This window comes from Thrips palmi, unplaced genomic scaffold (genome assembly GCF_012932325.1).
Source record: "Thrips palmi isolate BJ-2018 unplaced genomic scaffold, TpBJ-2018v1 HiC_scaffold_11, whole genome shotgun sequence".
NCBI lineage: Eukaryota > Metazoa > Arthropoda > Insecta > Thysanoptera > Thripidae > Thrips > Thrips palmi.
The window spans coordinates 6,100,452-6,124,560 of NW_023144622.1; the positions used below are offsets into that span (position 1 = coordinate 6,100,452).

The 24,109-nt window shown below is 49.8% G+C and overlaps 5 protein-coding genes across 6 annotated transcripts; 1 reads left to right on the top strand and 4 right to left on the bottom strand.

Moving 5' to 3' along the window:
• Positions 1-1,894: 1,894 nt before the first annotated feature.
• On the bottom strand, positions 1,895-4,672 carry LOC117639197. The gene is made up of 4 exons (XM_034374625.1): positions 4,212-4,672; positions 3,989-4,100; positions 2,219-2,415; positions 1,895-2,138 (listed from the first exon to the last, which is right to left on the bottom strand). The coding sequence occupies exons 1-4, from the start codon at positions 4,326-4,328 to the stop codon at positions 2,007-2,009; spliced, it is 558 nt and encodes a 185-aa protein (XP_034230516.1). The 5' UTR covers positions 4,329-4,672; the 3' UTR covers positions 1,895-2,006.
• An 865-nt stretch (positions 4,673-5,537) lies between these two features.
• Positions 5,538-11,309, bottom strand: LOC117639195 (amyloid protein-binding protein 2-like). Its single transcript, XM_034374622.1, has 10 exons — positions 11,025-11,309; positions 10,199-10,312; positions 9,824-9,947; positions 9,329-9,455; positions 9,083-9,251; positions 8,620-9,008; positions 8,403-8,536; positions 8,177-8,319; positions 7,924-8,089; positions 5,538-7,855 (listed from the first exon to the last, which is right to left on the bottom strand). Exons 1-10 carry the CDS (start codon positions 11,160-11,162, stop codon positions 7,623-7,625), a joined length of 1,737 nt encoding a protein of 578 aa, XP_034230513.1. The 5' UTR covers positions 11,163-11,309; the 3' UTR covers positions 5,538-7,622.
• On the top strand, positions 11,191-14,321 carry LOC117639196 (pre-mRNA-splicing factor CWC25 homolog). 2 transcript variants are annotated; one of them, XM_034374623.1, is made up of 8 exons: positions 11,191-11,441; positions 11,686-11,733; positions 11,822-11,994; positions 12,121-12,275; positions 12,377-12,546; positions 12,645-13,445; positions 13,532-13,800; positions 13,876-14,321. In XM_034374623.1, exons 2-8 carry the CDS (start codon positions 11,716-11,718, stop codon positions 13,988-13,990), a joined length of 1,701 nt encoding a protein of 566 aa, XP_034230514.1. In that variant the 5' UTR covers positions 11,191-11,441; positions 11,686-11,715; the 3' UTR covers positions 13,991-14,321. The 2 variants fall into 2 exon arrangements, with proteins under 2 accessions (XP_034230514.1, XP_034230515.1); XM_034374624.1 differs by having other exon boundaries at positions 11,282-11,410.
• LOC117639194 (intraflagellar transport protein 80 homolog) lies at positions 14,133-17,904 on the bottom strand. The gene is made up of 16 exons (XM_034374621.1): positions 17,662-17,904; positions 17,407-17,570; positions 17,204-17,314; positions 16,941-17,119; positions 16,768-16,857; positions 16,559-16,696; positions 16,339-16,463; positions 16,008-16,256; positions 15,756-15,919; positions 15,470-15,667; positions 15,228-15,375; positions 14,979-15,150; positions 14,769-14,891; positions 14,550-14,689; positions 14,345-14,468; positions 14,133-14,271 (listed from the first exon to the last, which is right to left on the bottom strand). The coding sequence occupies exons 1-16, from the start codon at positions 17,754-17,756 to the stop codon at positions 14,197-14,199; spliced, it is 2,295 nt and encodes a 764-aa protein (XP_034230512.1). The 5' UTR covers positions 17,757-17,904; the 3' UTR covers positions 14,133-14,196.
• Positions 17,905-18,094: 190 nt separating this feature from the next.
• Positions 18,095-23,806, bottom strand: LOC117639703 (sensory neuron membrane protein 2-like). The gene is made up of 13 exons (XM_034375578.1): positions 23,476-23,806; positions 22,573-22,639; positions 22,291-22,456; positions 21,046-21,203; positions 20,827-20,974; positions 20,494-20,754; positions 20,199-20,416; positions 19,968-20,124; positions 19,572-19,740; positions 19,342-19,460; positions 19,142-19,267; positions 18,838-19,058; positions 18,095-18,632 (listed from the first exon to the last, which is right to left on the bottom strand). Exons 3-13 carry the CDS (start codon positions 22,402-22,404, stop codon positions 18,407-18,409), a joined length of 1,917 nt encoding a protein of 638 aa, XP_034231469.1. The 5' UTR covers positions 22,405-22,456; positions 22,573-22,639; positions 23,476-23,806; the 3' UTR covers positions 18,095-18,406.
• Between the last annotated feature and the right edge of the window lie 303 nt (positions 23,807-24,109).

Genomic DNA, 24,109 nt, shown 5'->3' on the forward strand with positions numbered 1-24,109 from the left:
TCGGCTGGCCTACCTCGCAGGCGCTCTCGGCCTCGGTCTATGCCACGCTTCGTCTCTACCCAATCGCTGAATTTTTCATTTTTACTTCGGGTTGATTGCAACCTTGGTGCGCGCCGGGGCACTCACCCAGGACGTGAGGGGCTGCACGTCGTCGCTCTCGGCCTCCTCCGTGGTGGTGAGGTTGACGAGGGACGGGCTGCAGGGCTGCATGGCCTCGCCGTCGCCCAGCCTCCCGCCCGGCGGCGCGCGGAGCCGACGCCTCTTGCTCTCCTTGCCCACGCGCATGACCGTCATGTCGCTGTCGCTGGGCCACGACACCAGGTCCACGTCGAAGCGCAAGGCCGCCATCGCCTCGCACCGCCTTCCAGAAGTCATTGTTGTCGGCGCGGCCGCGCGGCGTGCGAGGCAGTGCAGGCGGCAAGGCGGGGACGTCGCCAGGATGGCAGAACTACGCCCATGCCGGGGTGGGGACGAGGCAGGCGGCACCAGGGGCAGAGGCGGGACGACGGCGTCCTGGCGGCGGCATGCGTCCACTGACGCACACCATCAAGGCCTTCCTGCGGGAGCTGGGGCGTGCTCTGCTGCCGCGACCGGAGACAGGTGCCTCGCGCTGCGGACGCCTAACCTCTTGATGCACTTGTTGGGCGTTGTCTCGACCGTCTCGACGGCCTCTTTAACACGCAGAGGGCTTCGGGGGGCTGGCCTCGCGCGATGGCGCGGCCGCGGCGCCGCCCTGGTCGGGCTCTGACGTCGCCTTGGTGCTCGCGACCGGCGCCGCGCTCACCGTGGCCATGTTCGCCCTGTCCCTGGCCATCACGTGGGTGCTCGCCGCGCGCGCGCGCCCGGACCCCAAGGCCGTCTTCTTCGCCATGTTCGACGACCGCATCCGGTGAGGACGAAAGACGGGTTGCGTTTCCCACGCGCCACGCGGCGAGCTGCAGCCTGACTGTTCCTCGACTTGGCTTCCAGTGGGGGCTTCCCGGCGCAGACCGCCGAGTCCATGACCACCATGCTGACGGGGGTCAACACCGTGCTGCGCGCCAACCCCGAGACGCCCTGCGTGCTGCTGCTCGTGAGCGCGCCCGGCGCCGAGGCCACCGCGCTCAGGATGGCGCAGGCGCTGGCCCGCGCCGTGCAGGTTGCGACGCCCACAACGCCCGCTTTGTCTTAAACCCAATCAAGCGTGACATCGTGAAATCTGGCAGACCGTCCTTCGCGGGTGGCCGGGCATGCCGTCGTCCCCCGAGGAGCTGGAGGTGATGGGAGACACCTTCCCCTCCTCCGACGACTACTGGCGCCTGTACGAGGCGCTGAGCCGGCGCCTGGAGGACCAGCGCGTGGCCGTGGTGCGAGACCTGCAGGCCATCCACCCGCGGGCCGCGGCCGCCATCGCGCACCTCTGCGACGACACCTTCCCGCCGTTCCCGCAGGTAGTTGACCCCCGCCTTCCGTCGCTGTCCCACTCAAGTCCCACTCGCACCCACCGCGACGCCCCAATGGGTCTGCCTTCCAGTCGGTGTTGATGCTGCTGCTGAGTCCGGGGGAGTTCTTTCCGGACGAGGTCGGCGTCGGCGTGCCACGCGGCCCCGCCGAGGCGGTGGTGCTGGCGGAGGAGTGCCTGCTGGCGTGCTGGCAGGCCAGGGGGCCGCCGCCGTCCTCCGGGGCGCCGCCGCCGGCCTGGGCCAGCCGCGACGTGCTGCCCACCGTGCTGGGGCGCCTCACGGGCCGCGCCGTCCTGGTGCGGCCGGAGCCTCTGGACCTGCCCGCCGAGCCGGCCCGGCCGGGCCACGTGCCCGTCAAGGAGGGGGCCTTGGCGCGCACCGCCATCCGCGCGCGGTAGAACACTCAGCATCGCGCGCGACAAAGGACATTAACTAAAAAGGTAGGCTTATTACCTTTGAAAAACAAAAATATATATTTTCAAGACTGCACCCGTCTTGTGGGAGTACAATTATTGTGGGAAGATTAAGCAAAATTAAATTAAGGGCATAGATTGGCTTCGTGCGCTACTTGAAGGAGGCCCTGAGGAAGGCCAGGCGTTCCTGCAGCTCCACGACCCGCTTCTCCTTCTCCAGGCGCTCGGCCCGCGTGCGCTCCAGGGCGCGCTGCTCGCGAGCCAACAGGACCGCGTTCCTCTTCTGAAAACAAGGAAAACAAAAACAAAAGTCGACACGACATTAGCTAGTGCCGTGCCCTGTGTTGTGTGTGCCCGTCCTACCTTGAGCAGCTCCACCATGTGCTGGGAGACCTTCGGCATGCCGCGCGTCTTGGCCAGCAGTTCGTCGCGTTTCTGGTGTAGGCGCCGCAGCTCCTCTCTCAGGGCCTCCGCGTCGTCCTCCGTCTGCGTCCAAGCGTCGCGCGAGGACGGCTCGGGTGATCCTCCGGACGCGCCGGCGCTCGCCGCCGAGAGAGCATCTGGAGGACATGACATGACACGACATGACATACCCCGCGTTGGCGGCAACTCTACCCACAGTGGCGATACCCCGACAGGGGAGGATACTCCGCGGCGAAGCTTTGGTTGCTCCAGTCGATTTTAGAACACGAGCCGCAGCGCGGCAGGACTTTGAAACTAGAAGAAAAGGAAACAGACTATCATTCCGCCGCTTGCCGCACTGGTAGCGTACACGTGCTTGCCTGTCCGCACAAGACAAGCAGCTCCATTTAGCCGGCGCTCCGTCTGCCACTGAATGCCGTTTCTAAGAACGATCCCTCCGCCCTGCCAGGCCCTGCCCTGCTGCCCACCCTCTCCGTTGGCCGCGTTAGCCGACTGAGTAAACGCGACGCCCACCTGAGGTGTGTTCTCAGCAAGGTACTCGGCCGCTATCACTGTGCGTGGGCGGCGGGCCCAGGGTGGGCCGGGGAGGGGGGGGGGGCACTGCGGGTTCGGCTCCCCGTCGTCTACCGGGCACGCCGGGCACACCCGCCGGGAAAGCACAGGCGAGACACGATGGCGCAGGTGTCGCAGAGAGGTCGAAAGGTGAGTCTCCCGGGTCGCTCTAATATTCCGTCACAGTTCTTTCTGCGACGCCTGAAAGGGCTGGCCGCGGGGAGTACCTTTCAGAAGGTCAATGTGAGTTTCCCCAGGGAGCCCCAGGCTGCGCCCTGGTGCTGCTCGCGGTGGTGCTCGTCGGCGTGCTGCTGGAGACCCAGCTGGCGGCCGGCGCCACGGTCGGCAAGGCCAGGGCGGGCGTCAGGCCCACCGCCAACGCCGCCACCGTCCACTCGCGGCACGGCCACCACCACACCACCCACGCCGGCCACACCGACGGCCACACCGACGGCCCGGCCGCAGAGGAAGCCGCGCCGGGTGCGACGGCGGCCGCGGAGCCGTCCGCCAGGTAGAGTCGCCAAGCAGCCCGCCACGCCCCGCCAAGGAAGCCCAACAGAAAATAAAAATTTCAAAAGGAAAGCCGCTTTGCAGCTCGCGCAACCAGCGACCCTCCCACACACAGTGCCACACTTTGCTTGGGAATGAGTTCCTTTCGGAACCGGAGACCCGGAAGGGAGAAGTGACACAGTCTGTTTTCCGGGGCGCCTGCGCCGCAGGATGTTCGGGCTGCCGGGGCTGCCGGGGCTGCCGGGCCTGGACTACATCAAGGAGCTCTTTGGCGTCCGCGGCCCCCGAACGTCCACGCCGTCGGACGGCAAGACCGGCGACGTCGTCTCGAGCCGGTCGGGCGGCGCGGGAGGGGCAGCTCGGGGGAACGACGGCTGGCAGAAAGTGGGACCCGAAGAGCCCTTAAAAATGATCCAGGAAGACAAGGAGCGCGAGTGGGTTAGCGTGCGCCGCACGTGAGGCCGCCGCGTCGTACCGCGTCGTCGCTCTGTCTCTCTCGCACTCACGGCGGGTGACGTGCCAGAGAGGCACAGCAACGGAACGCTGCTCGCTATCAGTGTGCCGGACAGCAGCATGCCTCCCTTACATCGCCATCGCCCGATCAGGTTGTCTCGGTGCGCTTGCTGCTCGCTGAGGAAAGTACGTTACCGAGTCGCTCAAGCGTCGACCGCAGTACCGCCGTTTTGGCGCGCTCCGTCTCCAGGACAGCCGTCTGGGCGGCAACGCGGGCCGCCAGCGAGCCAGCCAGCATGCACTTTTCCTGCATCAATAAAGCCCGGTTCGCCATGAGCCCACACTCTAAAACATTTTTAAAATGCCTGAAAGGCGACGTGGTAACTTTTGTACGCGCGTGTGGTGTATGGTGTATTACCTTGGCAGATGCCTCTAAATCGGCAATGGCTTTTCGGAGACTTTCTCTCTTCGCAGCCAGTTGTGCTGTCGCTTCCAATTTGGCGTTCGCCTCAAGGCTTTCCCGGGATTTGTTCATGGCGTTAAGAATTCACTCACTCACTTAATCTGACTGAAAATCGTTAAAATGGAAGATTCTGTCACTACACGCATCACAGCACAGGGCGGCTGAAAATTTCGAATGGCTTCGCCTTGCAGGGGTGCAAACTGTTGAGACAGTAGATAGTGAAATGACGACGTCGACGTCGATGGACTGACTAACATATTTTGTATAAGAACCATCTACAATACGTGACTGTTTCACTTTGTGATTAAGCGGAACGAGAAAATCGAGGGCGTACTAATAACTGAAGTTGCAGTTTTGGTGCAATCGAAATTTCTTAATTACCGGAAATGTGGCCAAAGCCGCGAGAGTTCAAACTAAAACGGCTACATTAGCAGGAAAGTTTTGGCTCCTGAAACCTTTGAATCTTTGTTGGGTAGGGGCAGTAGGAAGATAGAAAGTATCTCAGAAAGGCATTTTCATGATAGATATATTTATTTCATACTCTGCTTTCAAAGCACAAACAATATCTTAACAAAATGTACAAAGTGTTATAGAGGTTGAAAGAAAAGAAACATTAACACAGGAATAAAATAATCAAATCTTAACACGCAATTGCCTGGCAGTTATAAATCTTGTTCAAGTTACCCCACTTTAATGCAATCGATATGCTTATGCGAAAATATCCTTTCAAAAAAGATCACAATGGACAGGTATTCTTTGCCTTATTAGTTGAGATTCGTGCTATTGCTTCAGAGACGAAGGCAACTCCATCCCACAACTACATTGAGCATGACTGTGCCCTCCCTCCTACAACAAAATTTTTCCATTTATCACAAATCCTTATGATTATAATCTCTGTAAGTTACATGTAGCTGAACTAATAGCCTGAGATAACCAGCTCCAGGCTTTGTGTCCCAGCAGACTCTAAATCAAATTGATGCCAAATTGTTACAAAAGAATACATTTAAATATACATTTTTATGGAACTACATGAAAGCCAGTACTATATTTACAGCTAAAACAGAAGCCAGAGGCTGAAAAGCACTTTCAATCTAAACTTACTAAGTATGGTAAGACTAATCAGTTAGCAATCACAATCAGTAACTCATCAATATAGTTTTCAGAACAATTGCAAAGTGCTGTTAACACACAAGCAATACATCAATGTTAAAAGAAATTTAGAAAAACTGTTATTTTTTGTAAATTATTGTTCAGCTGAAGCACTGCTCAAGTCATACATACTAAAAGTTCAAACTTCTTTATTCATAAAATGAAAATGTGTTTGAAGAGATCTAGATCATAATAATAATAAAACCAAAACAATGTTACATGGTTCCAGTTCCAGTGCTACAATAGTGAAACAGTTCTAGAACTATCATAGCTGAAGACAAAATTACCAAATTAGCAAAAGTTCACAGTCTTAGCTTGCACTGAATAAAAATGACTGTGGGATTATCCCAAGCACCCTCTTCCCCTTAGTATTTAACTTTTCTTTTTACATCATTGCACTAAAAGAAATAGGAAAGAAGACTCCAAAATCTAGCCCCAAAAAGTCATCATAAAAGAGTATAAATGTAAGAAGTACAAAAGTTGCCATTCTTAATCACTTTTCAAAATTTGTTTCAAAGACCAGAATAAATTTACAGTCAGCGTCTAGTCAACCAACTACATATTTCAGATGCATGTGCTCAAAAAGACATCTTTCACTACATAAAAACGCAAATAACACATTAGATTGATTGAGAGTGAATATTGTACAACATAGTCTAAAAACAAAAGGAATACACATGGAAAATTTTCTTCAATACAAAACCACCATTGGGTCTAATTCTTGCACCTTACTAGGTCCTAAAGAAATAGTCAACAAGTTAAAAGATTATTTTTTTTTAAAAAAAGGAAAAACAAAAAACTACACAATATATGTAGAATGAAAAGCTTTGCACTTCAGATCTGAAATGAAATGGTCACTCATCACATTTGAAACAAATGCAGTGGTGTTTACCAACAGATATAGGCCCAACATCAACAAACAAAACACCACTTAAAGACTTCCAGCGAAGAAAAAATTAACACATTCTTAATACTTCATTAGATAATACAAATTTTACACGTCAATGATACCTTACATCCAGAGTATTAGGGGAATGCTCCTGAGAAATCAACTGCTCCTATGAAACTTCACAATATTCTGACAAGGTCCAACACACAAAAATTACCATGGTAGCTCCTATGGCAAAGGGATCCTGAGATGGTTCTCAGTTAAGGGGGCAATTCACTGAAACTAGTCAAAACCAGTCTCATGTGATTGCTTGAAAATGCTTCTTTTGGTATGTAATTAAGACAAGAAACGTTTGAACTACAGACAACAGTCTGTTTGCAAGCAATGACATGAGTCAGTTTTCAGCTAGTTTATTTATATTGCCTCCTTTACATGAAACCACAAGACACTAATACAAATTGAAGCAAATGACTAGGCGTAAGTATCTACAAATTCATTATATAACAGTTATACTAGGATACATTACAGGGGTCAAATATTACTCCCAACAACTCATGACCATTATCAGTTTAAAGGAGTAGATGTACCACTACCCTGTCGACGTTGTATTCAAATAGAATGTTTGCCCCTATTTCGCTACTGAAACACTTGTCCAGCACAGCAAGGTCTATCACGTAAAAAACAACAAAATTTCAAAAGAAAGATAAGAAACAATACAAAATGATTGCACATACATCTTAGAACTAGTGGCACTCAATAAATAATAAAAGCTTGCAAGGGATATGAGGTTGTTTAGGATGAACTATGGGTGAAGCCTTTAAATGAAAGTGCAAATATAGTCATAAAAATGAAAACAGAGAAAGGTACACAATACTGTTGCTAGCTAATATTTTTACATTAATCAAATACTTAATTAAGTATCCTATAAGGATGCTCTCATGGTCAATCATAAACAGTGTTTGAATAAGGCTTATAAGTAGTTTAATAAGTTCGTCAATTCAGTAATTCAGTAAAATTCGGTCTCCTCTTCAAGAGCAAGATTGTACAAATAGCTCAGCATGGAAAGATGCAGTGGCTCAGTCTTAGTAGACCATCAGTGGCAAAAAGACCAACAAAACATGCAAACAGGACCTACAATGAACATTGCACCTAAAACTAACCATTTAGGGTTTGTAAGTTCATAACCTCCATCGGCTGATTCTGCTATTGATAGTTCATGTTATTCATTTTGCCACTGCTGTAACTATACATTAGTCATGAAAACATGGAAAACGGCACATAACATTGCAGACAGCTTATCACAGGAACAGAAGTATTACAGAATCCTGTTAGTCTTTAAAATAATAATTGATAAGATCAGGAAGTGGCTGTAGGGGTCCAGTTTCTTCCAGGTCAGTCCGGTTTTCCTGCATGCTCAATTGTCCCCGTAGTACCTTCCATTGATTTAAAATGAAGGTGTAGTGTGCCATCTTCTCTACATCATCAAGTTCTTTGTAACAGTGGACAAGGCCTTTGTAGTCATATTCCAAACCAGAGTATGTCTCACCATACAGTTTCAACCCTGCAACAGGCAAATGATATTAGTATACAACCTTAAGACTAAAATAAAAACTTAGCTCAATGATTTACCTATTTCAATTGAGCGTAAATAAAGTTCCTCTGCTTTATGGTACTGAAAGGTGTGATAGTTGTACAAGGATGCAAGATGACCAAGTGACAATCCAACTTCATAGTCATCCTTCCCAAGAATCTGCTCTTTAATTCCAATTGCCACAAGTTGCATCTCTTCTGCTTCCTACAAGGTAAAGAAGCAAAGAAATTATTTTGAACAAATTATAATAAAATAGGAAAAAAACAATAACAACCAATCAAAAGTATTCACCTTGTACTTCTTCATACTCTGATATAGACGTCCCAAATTACCGTAATGTTTGGCTGTTTGCACATTGTTATCACCAAGAGCTTTGATGGAGGATTCTAGTGCAGTAATGTGCAGTTCTTCAGCGTCTGGCAGTAGGGAATCCACTGTAAAGATAAAATCACACAAAAATTCAAATATATCCAGACAAAATACAGAACAAGGAGATTCAACATATCTTTAGTCATACCAAGAGTGTTGCTTTGATTGTCAAGCGCGATTTCTTCTAGAATTAGGGCTTTAACTCGCTTGGCTGTAGACAGTAATAAATGATTTGGAGGCAGAAGCGCTTCTAGGATACTGATTGAATCTTCAGCATATTCTCTGAAATGTTTTTGAAAAAATCAGTACAATGTCTCGATACCAACAGAGGATTCATCTCAGATGAAAAAAAAAAAAACACTTACCTGGCACGCTTAAATCTACCAGTGCTGTACTCATATACATACAAGGCATAGGCCAGATCCTCCAATGCTGCTGCCACATAAATGTTTTTACGGCGATAGATTGCCTTCTTTATTTCCAAAGCTCTAGTTATTACTTTAACACAGTGGCTGATGCCATCAAAGTTCAAAAGAAAATATCCATAATCAAGAAGAACATCAGCTAGTTTATAATGACTTGGCTCGTATATTTCATTTGCCATACGGATGGCTTGTCGAATAAGAACCTCTGCTTTCTTAAACTGCCGTTTGATAACACAAGTTTTTGATAGTTGTCTCAAAACGTCTACAATTACACTGGCAGGAAGACCAGGAACAAGTTCTCTCAAGGCTTCAGCACTCCATTTATGGGCCTGCAATAATAAAAATGTAAGACCCCTGACCAAACATAAGGCTTAATATAGTAACAGCTGGAAGAAAAACTGACCTCATCATATTCACTGCGCAAGAAGAAATGAATAGAGAATTCTTTATACAGAGCAGCTAAATTAGGAAGTTCATTCATTTTTCTCAGTGTCTGGATTAGTTTGTTGATGTCCTGATAAGTTTTAGCTGCCTCAGGAAAAAGGCAGAATGCAGCTTGTACATGGAAAAGTCTACAACACAAGAGAAAAAAAACAATCATAAAAGAAGCAATACTTGAAGTGGCATTCAAAAACATGTTTAATCTTACTTGTGGTAACATTCTAACGTTCTTCTGAGAGAGGAGGGGGTCTCAGGGGCACTCAAACAGAGATCTCTACAGTGAAACAACACAGCCTCACTGTCCTTGAACCAACCAGCATCACTCAAAAAGCCACCTGATAAAAACAACAATTTAAACATCAGATTAGATTAGCAAGGTTCATGCAAGGGCAAGAAACCATATCTTATTAAGTAATTATTTAACTAATACAAATGTAGACAGAATTTGAAGGTGAAGTGGAAGTTCATGCAAAGGCAAGAAAACATATCTTATAAAGTAATTATTTAACTAATACAAATGAAGACAGAATTTGAGTGTGTAGTGGAAGTAGCAAACAAGGAGAAAACATTGTATCTAGTGCAAATGGCAGATCTCAAGATAAGCTCACAGATAAGGAATCTGCACAGAAAAGTCATCAATTGTTTACTTCCCCCACCCATGCAAGTGGAAAAACACAACAGAGATAGCTGGACTTTCACTTGCCTAATCTTAGTCCCAAATCAATTGTTGATTCCAGAAGTGAGGGGCACATTTGAGAGCACATGCATTTGTGGGCATATGCTGTTGACAACTCTTTTGAAATGTTGGTGCCATGATCCATCAATGTCTGCAACCAAACAGATTAGCATTATTATCATTAGAAAGTAGCAGCGGTGGTTTGATGGGTCCAAGGAGGGAGAGGTGATAGCACAGAAATCGGCCACCTACAGGGGCATCAGTTGTGGGAGGCACAATTAGGATGTGATGGGAGAGGGCGATCACACCCAGTGCTCAGTGCCTGTCCTGTGCCCTCCAACCCCCCACCCCATAACCACCACCAACTGTTCAAATGTGAATTAACTAGTTGTTTGACTTTACCTGGAAACATTGGAGCAACTGAGTCCGTTTGTGGGTTACTTTAAGCATTCGAGCAAAAACATTGAGGTCGATAAGTTCCCAACCCAAAAGGCATATTCTCTTCTCTTCGTAGAGCTGAAAGAAAATATTAATCATCAGTTGCAGAAATTAGGGTTTAAAAGATTACAATATTTGAAAATCAGTGGAAGAGTATGTTTTGTTATGCTGGAAGATCCAACACACAGCAACTCAATATCTAAATTTTACAATTCACAATAAAGAAATGTGTGCAAAACAGATTAAAATTATGTACAGAACAGGGGCTTGCATCACAAGACCGGTAACGTAAAGGCCAGTGCTGAAGATGGAAGCATGGCAATTAGTGACTTTTAACTCTCTTTAGTCAAAACATTGACAAACAAGCAGAAATTCTTCTAATTGGAAAATGTTAAAATGCATTCGCACAAATATCTCAAGAGTAATTTAAGGCATTAGTTGAAGTACAAGGCCTAGCCTGAGACCAACCAAACCAACAAACAATGCATGGTTCCAGAGTCGGGAGGGCCTATCGCTTCCGCATAAAGTGGGGGCATTGCCGTTCCTTTAAACAAGGCAGTTAACAGTCTCTCGAAAACAGAAAAAAGAAATGCATACCGCCCTCCTCCAAAAAAAAAAACAAGCAAAACAAAACAAACCATTGGCCATATCTCTGGTCAAATGGGAGTGGAGGGGGTAAGATTACATTTTTAAGCTCCCAGTTCTAAACACTGCGTCTCAACGAATTCGACGCATATTCTTAGTGACATTGAAGAATAACACGAGTGAACTAGAGTGCATTAGAGCTTACCTTAAAGTAGAGATCAAACAAAATATTTTCTGGCAAAGATCTGAGCTCCCTTTCGTACAAGTGGAAATAGCTCATTATGACTGTAGAACTCAAATCATAAAGCGAGTTCACGTCCATAGTTTTCGCGTTAACAGCCATTTTTGAAGGGATCCGATCGCTCCGAGTATGAGTGCCAAGTTATTGCAAGACCAAACAACGCAAATCCCGTCCAACACTTAAGGAAAACACAGCAGCTTGGAAAGAAGCAGCCAAGCAGCCCGACAGATGAGACAGCTGACGTTCGTGTGGGTGGTGATTTCGTCCCAGATCACGGCCTACTGAAAGTCGTAGAAAGTGAAACGAGCAGGCTAGCCACCCTTTTCTCCTTGGAAAAATCCATCTTCGGGGTAAAGCTCATCCCAAAACCATAAAAGTTGGGTAAGTAAGGAGCTTCACTCGTTTACAAAGCAAACTAATGCTCTTCAGCACATCTGTTCGTAACTTTTTATTTATCAGTGTTGGTACTTACTACCTCCCCCTCCCCCTCCCCCCTTTCAAATCCTATTTTTTATGCTATATGCTTGTTTGGAAACAGCATTGGTTCTGTTTCAACTGTATTTTCCATCGATTTATGTTTGACATTTCATAATCTTCATTTTCTTCCTGATCTCTTTATTCTTAGTTCCGTCTGACATTTCAACAACTTGACATCATGGGTGGAGGTGACCTGGTAAGATACACACTGTAAATTTAACCTAAGTCTCAACAAATTTTATTTTGACTGTTTTCAAGGATTTTAATATCTTTTTACTTAATAGAACTTAAAGAAATCATGGCACCCAAACACCATGAAAAATATGGAGCGGGTATGGAAGGCGGAACAAAAAGACAACGAAGAGAAGAAGCGCATAGCAGAACTTCAGAGAGAAATACATGCAGAGCGGGACAAAGAAGATATGCAGAAATTCGCTGAAGACACGGGAGTTGTAAAGTAAGATACTTTTAAGTATAAAACAAATAAATGTCGTATTTAATTTTTTATTTTTTTAGGAATTATTATCTGAAGTATATACTATCATTGGAACTGTAGACTGACACCTTAAACCAATTTTTCCAGGAAAAAAGATGATGTCAAACTTGAGTGGATGTACAAAGGCCCCAGTCACAGCGTTAACCATGAGGACTACCTGCTTGGAAAGGCGATTGATAAGAACTTTGAGAGGCACCAACAAGAACAGCAGAGGGGTGGAGCGTCTACCTCACAAGATGAAGGTACCGTACCCACTGTGTGTTTCATTATTTCTTTGTCAGTTTATTCTTCATGTGATGTTTTCTACATTACTTTTTCACTGTAAAAACGAAAATCTTTGCAGAACGAGTTCCTGATGCCATACGACAGGCTAAGAGCAGTGTTTTTAGTGAGCAGGTGGATGTAGCTCGAAAAATGAATGAAGATCCCCTTATGGCAATAAGACAAAGGGCGGTTGAGAAAGCCAAACAACTGTATGATAACCCAGTGAGGTTGAAACAGTTGCAAAAAATGGTCAGTATGGGTTCAGGTAGCACCATCCTATAGAGAGACCATAGATTAATTTTTTTCCAAAATGTAATTTTTTTTTATTTGTCATAATTTTCTTACAGATTGCATCTAAGTCATTGATGGAAAAAAAGCACAAGAAGGATAAAAAGAAGAAAAAGAAAAAGAGCAAGAAGTCAAGTAAAAAGGAGGAGGACAAGGAATTGAATGCTCTTTTAACAGAAAAGCTGAAAAGTGCCCTTCAAGATCGAGAACTTCTTCGCAAGTTAAAGGAGAAGGCCAGCAAAAGTAGTGATAGCAGCAGCAGTGACAACAGCAGTAGTGAAAGTGACGATGAAACTGCAGACCGCAAGAGGAGAAAGTCTCCTGTTGATGTTGTTCCCAAAAGATCACATTCTCCAAAGTATTCGAAAGATAACCGAAGAAATGACCACTCCTCCAGCTACAATGTTCACAGAGATGGTAGAAGACAATCTCGAAGTCCCAAATCACACAAATCTAGAAATTTTAATGATAATTCTAGTGCATCTAGAAGGAGGAGCAGATCTAGGAGCAGAGATGGAGAATATGAAAGGCATTCTGGTACGTCTAAGAGGAGAAATAGCCGGTCAAGAAGCAGAGACAGACAAAACTCTCACAATCAAAGGGAGCAGAGTAAGTATTCTGACATGAAATCTGGTAGAAATACCAGGAGAAGCAATAGCCCCCAGACAACTAATGCAAGGAAACACTTTCCTGAAAAAAAGAAAAATAAAGACCGGTCACCATCCAGTGAAAATGATACTAGAAGGAAGAATGTCAAAGGCAGGAGAAGCTCAAGCTCAAGCTCTAGTTCAGCTAGTGACCATCAAAATGATTCTGATGATGACCATAAATCTAAAAAGAGAAGGACGTTTGGATTGGTTGTAAGTTTTGGTTTGAAATTTAATTTTCATTGCATGTATTATTGGGACCTCAGCATCTAACCTGGGCTTATTTCCTTGTGTGCTAGATGGCAGATGGTTCAAGACCTGTTCCAAAATCAAATCCTCATAGGGAAGTTCAGCCAGCTGTGCAGCCGCAGAAGCCGAACCCTCCCACTTGGCAACGCAAGGAAAGAGTGAAACTGTCAGAGGAGGAAAAGGAGAGGAGACGTCAAGAAATGCTTCAAAATGCATCTTGGCGGGATAAAGAACGCGAAGCAAATGTCAAGCGGTATAGAAAAGAAGATGACAGAGAAAAGAAGGAGCTTCACGAGAATTTTGATGAGGACTTTGCCAGGTACAAACAATTTTGCACCTCTTGTGGTTTTAATTTTCATTTGGTTTTCTTTCTAACCTTTTTTCCCCCTCACAGGAAACAATTCTCCAAAGCCGCAAATCAGGCATCTGTTGAGGGTAGAATAAAGTCAAAGCTGAATACCATTCAACGATCCAAGATGTCCATGGACCAGAACTTTGCTCGGCGGTGAATCAGTAACCTATTTCAATTGGTGATAATGTGAGTAGGTGGAATAGCAATTGTTAACTTAATCAGTTGTTGAACCAAATTTTTCTGTTTTTCTGCATTTTTTTAAATCTTAATATTAGAGTTTTATATTTTTTACAACAAAGAGATCACTATAAATAATTAACATTTGTGTCTAAGTTTAGATTTAGCTGTCTACATCATTCATTTTCATTTAGCATTGTTTCGCTCCTTTGCAAGCTCTTCTTCAATTGCTTTCTGAATTTTGACCACATCTATCTGTACCTGAAATTAAAGATTGAAAGTAATAAAATATCACAATAGAAACAAGCGAGTCTCAACTGGAAAGTTAGTTCACCTGGTCCTTCATTGCCAGAAACTTCTCATTCATTTCTGATTTCTGAAGTGCATCAAGATATTGTTTACGACTGAGCAAGACTGTATCAAGATGCGTACGATGCTTTGTTGCAATGTCCAAAGCTCTGTAACATAGATTATTAAACCTTAGAGAGCAGTTGCTAAAGATCAAAGACATCTCATAATACATTTTTTTATTTGCTCGCCTGTTCCAATTATGGAGGTGTACATTTGCCATTATAGCTCGGAATACCAAACCGTTTTGCAATAATAAATTTTCTGCTTCATCTAAGTTGCCTGTCATCAGGATCATTTCTGCCATTTGCACAGTCCGGTTAGGAATTGTCTGTGAAGAAAAAAGAGTTAATTTTACATCTTTCAAAAGTGGATTGCAGTGGCAAGATATAGTTACTTTTCAGACTCACCTTAATGTGTTGAATATAAGCTACTTTGTCTGTTTCTTCAATGGCAGCATATGCTTCTTCAGCTATTAACAGATTTTTAGCCTTAGTGGCCATAGCTGCTAGGCAGGCCCACAAAGCATCTTCCTAGAAACAAGATACACCTTTATTGTGTACTTTAAAAAAAATCATGCTTCATGCTGCTTTTAGCAGAATTGTATTCTGTGTCCTTACTTTTACCACTCTGCACAGCTTCCTTGCCTCTTCCCATCGAGATGTTGATGCAAATTCATGCAATGTTGTAACTGTCATTGGTACAGCGCTGTTCACCAAAGAACCATCCGCTCTTCTTACTCCAATATGATTTCCAACAAAACTAACCACAACAGGATTCTTGCCGAAATCGCTGCAAAAGAAAGTTCCTGATTAGAAACTATAAGATGATATGATCCTTTTTAATTTCATGCACCTTGTGCATCGAACCTGGAGTCATTCTTTGCACATGTCTTTTCCACAATTCGCTTGTCGCTGAAAATTACTGCTGGGTAGTACCACACACTCAGGGTTGTGTCTTGAATCGCAGCCAAGATATTGGTGCTGCAGTTCCAGCGGAGAGACTGTACCATTCTTCCTGATATTCAAACAAAAATGCTCCCTTCAATGTCTTGTTTTTATTTTAATAAAAATATTAAATTATGAATTTTAAATGAGTGAGCTGATTATACCTAGTTTTCCGAACTTTCTTTGTCCTGATCCATGCACTGATGCTAGAAAGAGGTCATGACTCCTATCAACAAATGCAATGAGGCGGTCTGCTGCAGAGCCTGCCTGGTTCAGAGCAATTTCAAGTATTCCAACAGTGTGCAACATTGGCGGAGCCTCAGAGAGCGCCTTTGTTGTTCCAATCTCAAACACATGAATCACTGTGGATGAAAAGGGTATAATATTAGCTAGTTTGAAAAAGTTGCCTTATTTTTTTAATTAAAATTTTTTTTTTTAATGCTTCCTTACCCTTTGGGTCGTTTTGATCCCTTGCCGCAAGAGTATCATCACTAAGACTGATACTCTTCTCATTCATTGTCTCAGGCTGCATGGCAGCCCACCTAGGTGACGATACTAGTCTACCTTCATAGCTGTATAAGTTAACGCTAGATCTTTCGACTAAGAGGAAGAACCTGTAATTTTAAATCACATTATTAGAAACACACCATCATAAATTTCTAAAATTGTCTTGTTTGATTGTATGCTTGTTTTAAAGCCTACTTTGGACAGAGCAGTAGCATGCATACTGCCCCTTCCCGAAGTTCCAGTATGGTCGGAGTATTCCAGTGGTGGCTATTAAATATATGGCACTGGGAAGGTGTGACCACCACCAAGTGATCATAGCCAAGCGCAAGTTGAATGACTCGGTCAGGAATTTCTAAACGTTCCCAGGATTCATTGCTGACATCACGTACAGAAATGCTTCTTCTTCCTGTGAGAGTAGCCTCATATTGATGCCATTCAAGACGCCTTCCAAGGCCACATGCACAAGTTAATCACTCATTCTCAAATTTACTGCAGATTCTGGAGACATGATAATAATGGCACCAACCTTTCTATAACATGTGCAAACATGCAATGGCCATTGGCACAGGCACCTGCTATTTGAGTTCCATCACTAGACCATGCTAATGCATAGATACTCCCAGAATTCATTTTCTCCAATGAATGAGACCACTAAAAAATGAAATAAAACATGTCATTTATGTAAATAATTTCAACTAATTTCAAATAGTTAAATTTCTTGGAAAGAAGGTTTATTTTTTCCTTACTCCACTCTCATCACACAAACGTAAAGTATTAAACGCTCCAACAGCAAACACCCCTCCATTTGGAGCCCAAGAAAGGGCGGTGATTGGGTGCTCATGTGGGGCACTGCTGTATAATTGTTGACCAAAAGGATCCCAAACCTGAGGGATGACAGTCGCTTTTAAAAAATATCAAAGGCAGGTGTGTGTGTTGATTTTGATTAGGTACATACTTTGTAGCGGCAATCTTCTCCTCCAGACACTATTAAGTTATTGCTAGGATTCCATGCAACTTTCAAAATCAATCCCTCATGAGCTTTCCACTGTAAAACCATAGACACAGAGGATATGAGCATTTTGGCCACTAAAAATTGAGCAAGCAGGCAATTGATGTACTGGTATTTACCCGGCTTGGGTTGCTATTGGGCATTAGAGGCTTGACAACAAGCATCTTTCCTTGAGCATACAAGACTTGATTTGAATCAGCACTCCATGCTGCACTGTACACTGGAGCACCTGCTTGCACCACTGTAGATCTCAGCATTCCTCCTCTAGACCAAATCTTTACTTGGCCGTCTTCTCCCGCTTAACATTTTAAAGATATTTCTCTTGTCAGTACTACAATTTGAATCAATGTGGTAATTCTTCCATTGGGTACTTTCTACTTACCTGTAAGTAAGCCAGCACCATCATAACTCCACCGTCCAACAAGGACTGCCCCTTTGTGAGCTTCGACTGTCCTGTCGATACGCCCATTTTTATTTAAGAGGTGAAATTTGCCTGCAAATAGAATGTCCCATCATTTTTGTTCTAAACCATAATAATGAGGAAAACTCTAAACGTGTATTGTGTTTTAATAAGGTTACACCTACCATCGGCAGATGTTATCATCAAAAGATCGGATCCCTGTTTCCGATTACTGCTCGGACCTTTAGGGAACCAATGCATGTCTGTTGGAAACAGATTATTGGGAAGGTCTGCAATTTTGGTAGTCTCCCCATTCATCAAATTCCATCTCAAGAGAGTGTGGTCATCACTGCAAAGAAATTACGTGGTTTCAAATATGTTGAGTTAACAAATGAATTGCTGATTGCTAATATCATAAGTTGGATCTACCTTAGCCCTACCTGCAAGAGTACACTTCCTCAGTGGTGTTCCAATCCACACATGTTACAAAATCACTGTGTTTAGGTTCCTTCCCTACCGATGTTTTGAACCGCATTCTGTCGTCGGTCGTTGGATTCGTAGAGAAAGTTTCACGCAGGGGAAAAACACTGCGCCACGTGTGTCTACCGGCAACTTTTTTTGTTGCCCTGTAAGTGCGACAATTTCTTGTAATGTCCAAGGTACAATAAGGTGTTCGGTGCTGCTGCTCCGCTAGCAGAAAGCATGTTGTGTAAACAGAGCGTTGTCATGGCGACGGCTGGCGGATGGGGAAAGCCCCGCTCGCTGATTGGTCGACGGAGAAAAGGCGCCAACCGCGGGACTTTTGAACCGCGCCGCTGTCGGGGCGTGTGTGCATTGTGTCAAAGGATTCGGGGAGGGCAATGAGGCTACGAGTTCCACCCATCTAAAATTTATTTACAATTCCTGACTGAGACATAAATTAAAATAGTTAAAATTGGCAGGCAATGGCTCGCTTCTCGCTTCGAAATCCCGGGGCTACTTCCCGTTAGTCTTATCGCGTGCTGGCATGGACCACATGGCGGTGCCCGTCTCTTCCTTCAAGCTGTCGAATGAAAACGAGGCGTTTAGTTCGGCTCAGGTACACTGTGACTGGCACACTGTCTCTATCTCTCTCGCGACAGTCACACGAATGGCAAGGTTTCGTTGTGGCCTCGGCGAAACCGGAATCAAGCTTCCGGTTCCGGTTCAGGCTTTCTTGGAGGGGTGCACGTTGTTGCAGAAGGTGCGGACGCCCTCCTTGGCCTGCTTGTTGAACCAGGAGCCGACCTTGGTGTCCGAGACCTGGAGGCCCTTGAGGCTGTGCAGGGTTTGCAGCGGGGCCTTGAGGATGGGTGCCACACCGCCACCGCCACCACCTTGGTCACCACCACCACCAAGCAGCACGCCCCTCCGCGCAAAGCCCAGTGCGATTCTGCAACCAACACGCCGTCAGGAGACTGATTCCGAGAGCCGTTTTCATCGCTGTGTCTCTCTCGCACCCATAGGGCGTTCCGCAAGGTGCGAGAGAGACAGAGCGAGGAAAACGACACTCGGAATCAGTGTGCCTTGCAGGCTGCCGCGTCCGAGACTCCCCCGGCGAGGCGAGGTCGGTGCAAACCACGTGTCCGAGTCCCTACCCGTAGTTGCCCGGCGGCGGTCCAAGCGGAGGCCCTTCATGGCCTTGCGGCGGGTTGCGCGCGCGCTGCAGCATGCCCAGCGAGTGCACGTGCAGCAGGCAGCCCGCCACGGCCAGCACCACGGCGCCGCCCAGCAGCACCCACGGCAGCACGCGCAGGAAGGTGATGCGACGCGTGGCCGACGCGATCTGGTCCAGGCTCACGCCCTCCAGCTCGATGCCCTGCGGAGCAAGCACGTCGTCAGTCTCGCTCTGTCTCCCTCGCACTCGCGGCGCGTGCCGTAGAGGTGCGAGAGAGAGCTCACCTCGTCCACCCACACGATGGGGAACAGGCCCTCGCTGACGTCCCTCAGGGCGTCGATGGGCTCCATCTTCTTGAGGAACATGTTGAGCTGCACCCGCTTGCCGCCGCGGAGCGGGACGCCGGTCATCTGCAGGCGAACGCCAAAGACCGTTGTCGATTTTACAGTGGTTAATTTCGGGTCTGCATTTTTGGTTAACTTACCGGCTCGATGTCCACGAAGGTCTCGTGCTTGGCCTTGTCGGCCTTGAGGCCGATGGCGTACTGCGAGAACTCGCTGGCGCCCAGGTAGAAGTGGGGCAGCGTCAGGATCACCGGAGAGCCTGCCAAAGCCATTCCGTCCATCAAGGGCAAAGATTAAAGAACAGCAGGTCGATTGCGAACAGTGCTTTCGTCGCTCCGAGCGACGGAGCCCTGCTGGGGGGTTGACGCACCGAAACACGTGGTCATGTCGAGGGAGCCGTCGGGGAGGCACGTCGACGCATCCCTCTGCTCGCGGAGGTCCTCCGTGACGTCGCGCCGCCGCCTGGCCGCGTCCTGCGCCGTCGACGCCTCCTCTTCCGCCGCGGGGGCCGCGCTGGGGCTGGTGACGGCCGCCACCGCCTGGGAGGATGCCGCGGCCTCGAGCTCCCCGACGGTGGAGGCGGCGGCACTGGTGGCGGCCCCGGTGGTGAGGGGCAGGGCGGTGACGGGGGCGGGCAGCGCGCTGGCCGCGCCCACCTACGGGGACCGCAAACGCCGTGTTAGCAGGCAACGCGCGCGGCGCTGTGTTCGGCGGGCCGGCCTACCCCGGGCCGCGCAGGCGCTCCCTGCTCCCCGACGACACTCACGTTGTCCTCGCCCGGCGGCGCGGGCGGCGCTGGCGGGCAGAAGCAGCGGTTGGGCCGGTAGGTGCGGCCGCTGGCCAGCATCTTGGGGTCCGCGACGTAGTGCAGGCCGCGCACGCCGCGGTACTGCACGGCCTTCTCGAACGTGACGTACATCGACCTGTCAAGCGTCGCAAGGGCGGCGTTACCTCCTTGCTTCCGGGAGACACTTCGAACGCTGACGAGGGTACCCACCTGCAGGAGCCGGACACGAACACGGGCATCTTCCCGGGCGGCTTGATGAACGGGTGGAAGATGGTGGTGTCCGTGCCGTTGATCATGTTGCAGTGCGTGCCGGGCCGCCACGCCGAGTGCAGTGAGCTGTTGCCGAAGCGCCTGATGTTGCCCAGCGACATGGGGTCGCGCAGGCCGCGGCTCACGCGCACGCGGTTCTTCCGGTCCGTCCCGTTGAGCTGCAACAAGGGTCGTCGCTCTGTCTCAGTCGCACTCCCGCGCCGCCGCGCTGCGGTGCGAGAGAGACAACACTCACGTGGTTGAACAAGGAGAAGTAGTAGTTCTGGCCCTCGCGGCGGAAGGTGACGGGCGCGCGGGTGCGCATGCCCTGGCAGACGGGGCCCGCCGGGTAGAACGTGAAGGGGTGCGAGCAGTTGACCAGGACGCCGTCGAAGAGCACCTCGCGCACGCGCGCCGTGATGAAGGCCGTCGGGGCGCTGGGGAAGATGTGGGGGATGGCCTCGTTGAAGATGGGCATCACCACCTCCATGATCTTCTTCAGCATGAGCCCCGTGCCCTGTGGGAAACAGTGAGGAGAGTGAGCAGCGAGGCTCTCAAGTGGGACTTCCCCGCGGCCCCCACAGCGTACCAGCACCGGGGCGTTGAGGATGGTGACCACGTCCTCGTCCGAGTGGCAGCCGGACTTGTTCTGGTTGAAGCGGTAGTGCGTCTTGTCGAAGTACGAGACGGTGTCGTCCTCCGGGTGGAACTGCACGTCGACGCGCTCCTTGAACAGACTGGCGGCGCGGCATGAGAGCGAGAGGGAGAGAGAAAAGAGAGAGACAGCGAGGCGATCGAGGCGACTCACTCGTAGACGTAGGGGCCCCGCTCCCGGACGACGGGCCGCGCCCCCTTGGACACCTCCTCGGGGTTCTCCACGTGGAAGATGTACACGTAGTAGTTGAGCGGCTGCGGCACCACGGTCCAGCGCTGCAGCGCCTCCGAGCCATCGCTCAGCACCACGTTCTGCAAAGCGCAAACAGATATCAAATTTAGTTCAAGTCTCGTTTTTCGAGTCATTTTGTAACCCAGGGCTGTTGCGCGAGGGGCAAGCAAACAGTGTCCTTGGGGCGGGGTGCCAAGGCCACGCGGAGACCAAAGACCCCGCTCCCCTTTAATGGCCTTTTAATGGAACGTCAAGAAGTCGTGCCGGACTGCCGGACGTCAGTCAGGAAGCAGGAAGCGTGCCGGCCGCGCGAGGCGAGGTCTCTTTCCTTTTCTTTTCCGCCCCTAGCTTGTTGTGTTTCTGTTTCTGTCGTGTCGACGCAATCCAGCCATCGCCATCGGGCCTCGCTATGGCGGATCGCGCGAGTGCCATTGCCAGTGCGTCGTCGGCTACCCCTTCCGTGTCAACGAACCCCATTCCCCATATCGGCGAGGGAGGGCAGTCGCCGGCAGTGCCGCCACCGCACCGCCACCGCACCGCCACCGCACCGGACCGAACGCCCAATGGCGTGCATTTGCGTGCAATCGGGGCGGTAAAGTGGCGTGTCGTGTTTTCGGATCACCCCTCCGCGCTCCGCGTCTCGCCGCCCATTTCCCCGTTTCGCCGTGGCGACACTTTAGGAAGCGCGCGCGCACGCCATCCGTATATGCACAACTCGGAAAAACACAGCGGTGTTCTAAACACTGCGGGAAAAAAGGCGGCAGAAAAAGAGACTTCATCGAAAGCAGTCGCTTCCGGTCCGCGGCGTGCCTCCGTGCCGGCAAGGCCTCCGGCAAGGCCTCCGGCCTGGTGGGAGGCCGACAGAGTGACGGACAGCCTGCCAATCACTGTCCTCGTCTCGTCCTCCCGCCGTCGATCCGGCCGGCCGCGGTAAAAATGCAGCGGGCTGTCTTTGGGCTGGACCGAGTGTTTGCGGTGTATCAGCGGCGCGGCTTGTCAAAACTAGCAGTGGCGTGCGCCGCGTCCCGCCGCGTCCCGCGTGCCACGGACACGTTCGTCAACGGCCGCCAACGGCGCGGCGGCAGGCTGATATCTTCACTCAATCAAAATCAAACCTCACGATTGTCCCCGAGTGCGAAAGGAAGGCGGGAAAACGGCGTCGCTCACCTCGATGACCATCTTGGCGAGCAGCGCCGGGCCGGCGTAGAAGGCCCCGACCAGCGCGGCGACGCCCAGGACGATGCCCGTCCCCAGCAACCAGAAGGCCCTGTTCTGCTTCATCTCGCTGGGCAAGCCTCTAGGCGCCTCTAGGCCAGCCGGCCGCCCTCCAGCCCTGCGGGTGCACGTCGGCGTCAGCACCGCGTTGTCTCTCTCGCACTCGAGGGTGTTGCCTACGGGTGCGAGAGAGACAGCGCGGCGGCACACTGGGCGATCGCCCTGCTGGCGTACCTGTCGGCGGGTGAGTCTCAGGCGAAGCTTACTCGCCGCATGCCGGGACCACTGCCGCCCTCGCAAACTGAAAGAAAAATGGAAAAGTGCACAAACAACAATTAGGAAATGGTGGCCTGGACATGAGCCGCGTGACGGCGGCCGCGCTGCCGCGCTGAGCTCGGTGGGCGTTTGGAAGGTCGCCTCGCCGGCGAGCGCGCTTTGAACGTTTGAAACGCGACTGCAGCCTTCTCACTCGCACGCGTGCACTCGTGGCACTCGTGGCCGGCACCCAGTGGCCAGTGCCCGTCGGCACACCGTCAGGACAGCAGCTGGTGTCACGCGGTTTGGCGGTCAAGCTCGCCGCCGGCATGCCACGCCACCGTCACCGCCAGCCGTCGCTCTGTCTCTCTCGCACCCTTGTGGAGAGCCCCGCGAGTGCGACAGAGACAGATCGACGAAACGACTTGAATCGTCCCTTTCAGGCTCCGACTTTTCAGCGCGTTCCATTCACGGTTCCAATGTTCGCGACGCCGCAGCACGCGCATCGCGCTTGCGTCCTGCTCCCGCGGAAACCTTTCTGTTTTTCGGCGCGTTTAGAAGCCGCGCGAGTGCCTTAATGGCCGCGGCGTGGGAAAGTGTGGGACCACTGTGGGACGAGGAACAAGCGCGGTCGCTCTCCGACTAATTTCCCGCGAACCTCGGCACTGGCACTTCCCTGTCAACCGGTTTGCCGGGCCTCTCCCGAGACTGTGACTCGCCTCAGAGGTCGCGACGACGTCCCAAAAGTTTTACGTCGGAGACATTGCAAATGGGTGCGGAAATATCCCAAATTGTATAGGGCATCAGCTCCAAGTTCCAGCCAAATTTGAAAAAGAGTTGTCTAACAGGTGTGTGTGCACGCCCTCCACGCTGGAGCCTTACCTGTCCTTGCCGCACCGCCACTGAGGCCCGTTCCTTGGTGCAAGCCGGCGAGGACTCCCTCACCCCCGACGGCGTCCTGGGGCTGCTGGCTGCTGCAGCCCGGCCCGGCCGTGACGAGGACGAGACTCCGTCGCGCACGCCGTGGACCCCTCCGTGGTGCCGGGTAGCTGCCGCGCCCACACTTGTAGAGTCCCGCAGCGGCGCGGAGACGGAATTCCCTGGCCGTCCGCGACGCGTCCTGTCCCTGACCGCGACTCTGCAGGACTCGGCCACTCCAGCGATCCAGATCCACTCACTCCAGGGCGCGCTGGCCGTCCGAGTCCGTCCGCTCGGTCTGCCGGTCCGCCCGTCGCATGGCATGGTGCGTGACGCCGTCGCCATGCTTCGAACCCTATCGGCAAGCCATCTCGCCAAGCTCGGCGGCCCGGCGCCACAGCAGCCCCCCCTCTCTTTTTTCAGGTCCCGCGCGGCGTTATTACACGGCGAGTGTGGCTGAAACTGGAGCCACTGTGTCAAGCAAGAGTCGCGCCGTCTCTCTCGCACCCCTATGGACCGCCCCATGGGTGCGACAGAGAGAGAACGCTGAAGCGATGCGACCCTTTTGAATGAGTCTGCTGGTTACGGCCCGATCTAT